This window comes from Puma concolor, chromosome B4 (genome assembly GCF_028749965.1).
Source record: "Puma concolor isolate L17-30 chromosome B4, mPumCon1.1.hap2, whole genome shotgun sequence".
Lineage (NCBI taxonomy): Eukaryota > Metazoa > Chordata > Mammalia > Carnivora > Felidae > Puma > Puma concolor.
Window position 1 is genome coordinate 67,273,995 of NC_141673.1, and position 2,937 is coordinate 67,276,931.

Below are 2,937 nucleotides of genomic sequence, written 5' to 3' on the forward strand. Positions count from 1 at the left end.
AAGAAGACAAAAGTGATATATGGTATTGTATTACTTGTGAGGGTGGGATCGTGTTGCAAAGGGGGACTTGATTTGGTTGCCAGCTTTTTGGTCATATTCTCTTTGAGAAAATTTATTGTGTTGTATACTTATATTCTGTGCACTTTTTGTATGTATGTCATATTTTGGTAAAAATAGGTCAAAAATGATTCATGTCTATATATTATTGAGACTGCTCAATAATTTGTTCAATTCTGATCTCTATGTATAGAAAAAAATTAGAATAAGATATACTGAGTCTGGGTGTTAAATTATATACTAAGGCATCTGTCAGCATTTAACAAGATAGGCATTCAGCCAATTTTACTTAACATCAATTCAACAGATATCTGCATGCATGCAGTTCTAGCCTAACACCTAATCATCTCCATCCAGTTTGCTACCTGTACTATTGCAAAAACTTTCCCAAGGTTCTTCTCAGTGCATTTTTAACCTCCTTGTTTTTCAGGCTGTAGATGAGGGGATTCACTAGGGGAGTGACCACACCATACTGTATGGAGAAGATGAGCTCCAGAGGTGAGCCTGAGGTTGGCATGAGATAACGGAGGAAAGCTGAGGCATAGAAGAAGCTCAATGCAGTGAGGTGAGAGGAGCAGGTGGAGAAGGCCTTGCTTCTGCCTGAGGTGGAGCTAACGCTCAGGATGGTGGAGACTATGCGCACATAGGAGAAGAAAATCAGGAAGAATGTACCACCGCCATGCAGGAGTGTAGAACAGACCAGGACAGTGAGGCTGGTAGAGACATCAGAGCAGGACAAAGGGAAGAGGGAGGGCAACTCACAGCTATAGTGATGGATGATTTTCGCTTCACAGAAATCCAAGTTCATTGTCAGGGGGATGTTAATGAGTGCATCTAGAAACCCCAGGCTCCATGAGCCCCATACAAGCTGCATATACAGCTGATTATTCATTACCTGGCCATAGAGGAGTGGGTGACAGATAGCAGCATAACGGTCATAGGCCATTGCTGAGAGTAAGCAGACTTCTGTTCCTCCAATGTCAAACACAAAGAAGGCTTGAGCCAGGCAGCCCCCAAATGAGATGGTTTTGCTCTGAGACAGGAGGTTCTCCAGCAGCTTGGGCACTATGGCAGTAGAGAGACAAAAGTCCATGAAAGAGAGGTGGCTCAGGAAGAAGTACATAGGTGTGTGGAGATGGGGATCTTCCCTGATGACCAACAGCATCGATAGATTTCCCATTATAGTAAAGAGGTAAATCCCAAGGAAAAGCACAAAGAGCAGAACCTGGATGTGGGAGTCAACAGACAGGCCAAGGAGGATGAACTCTGTGATGGTGCTGTGGTTCCTCAAAGCCATTTAGAGGGAATATTCCCTAGAAGTAAACATAGGCAAAAACTTAAACCTCTGATGACCACATTCAATTACCAGAGGAGGGGGGTTTGAACCCAACTAACTTATATTTAATATTTGCCCTCATTGAGTCTTTGGATCCTCTCTTCCCATACAGATATTCTGCTTCATCTGAATGGGTCAATCTCAGTATGATATTATCCTATAGTTGATATTCTATCTCAGAGATTGCTGAAGAAATTCACAAATTTTAAAAAAAATGTTTATTTATTTTGTGTGTGTGTGTGTGGGGGGGGGAAGGGGCAGAGGGAGGGAGGGAGAGAATCCTACGCAGGCTCAGTGCTCAAACCCACAAACAGTGAGATCATAATCCAAGCCGAAATCAAGAATCAGTTGCTCAACCAACTGAGCTACCCAGGTGCCTCGGAATTCACAAATTTGTCCAGATCAGGACCATGACTAATTTAGTCAATTCTTTTCATTGAAACTTGTTAGCAGTGCCTGTAATTTGTATATTTTAGTGAACTGTCTATAATGGATGTTGCAACACTTGTCATTTCTCTTCTGTCACTGAGTTTCTTACTCCCATTTAAAACCTTGCTAGGTTGCATAATTGCTCAATGACATTATTTTGTCTTTCTTTAGCTTTTTTACAATCACTTTCATCTTTGCAGCAAGACTGAAATGTAATCATGAATGTAATGCATCATGAATCATGAGTGTAATTCATGTAATCATGAATCTTAGTGCATGTGTGCCTGTGTGTGTGTGCATGTGTCTTTCTTTGCCTTTGTATGTTGGAGAATGGAGTAGCATGAATAAGGGCAGAGCTTGCTGGATCCATTTTACAGAAGAGAAAATGGAGTATCAGAGGTTATATTACTTGTCTAAATTGCCAATTTCAACAGTCAGCATTTGGTTGCACAGCATTTGGTTACGCTCCAAGACAAGAGGTATCTCGTAGATATATCCTACCATGTCTTCCAACCAAAGCTTGGCAGTGAATGTCCTCCATCACCTGGTATCTATGTACCTATAGAATTGTCCATATACTTCCCTCTAGAAAGCCCCAATTCTGAGGGCAAACGAGTGTTGTTTTCCTCCGAGTACTTCATGGACATCCTTTCTTTCTGCCTTTGCTCAAGCATCAGCTCTATCTGGAATGCCCTGTCTTTAGATCCAAATCTTATTTGTTTTTTGACATTTACCTTAATTTCAACTTTTCCCCCCGAGATCTTCATTGATCATTATCTTTCTGAATTCACCATAATATGTAATAATAGGAGAACTACTTACTATTGAGTGCCACATAAGTCCTAGGTACTTCTACTAAACTCCAGATGCAAGTTGAAGTAAATCATTATGTAAAGATTTTTTAAATAAGGAAACAAAAGTATTTGAGTATCATCCCAACTAATTAATACCATGATTCTAACTCTGAACTCTTTGATCATGAAGCCTGAATTTTTTCTATACTGAGTCTCTACCTCTTTTCTGAAGAGTTTCTTAAGAATTCTTGTTTCTCCATAATATGATCTAGCTCATCAGCTCATAATAAGTAACGCTCTTCCTTGTAGACTACCACATGA

At 40.3% G+C, this 2,937-nt stretch overlaps 1 protein-coding gene across 1 annotated transcript; it reads right to left on the bottom strand.

Moving 5' to 3' along the window:
• Positions 1-418: 418 nt before the first annotated feature.
• Positions 419-1,354, bottom strand: LOC112867376 (olfactory receptor 8S1-like). The gene is given in 1 exon segment (XM_025930383.2): positions 419-1,354. A coding segment is annotated over 1 exon segment (936 nt).
• Between the last annotated feature and the right edge of the window lie 1,583 nt (positions 1,355-2,937).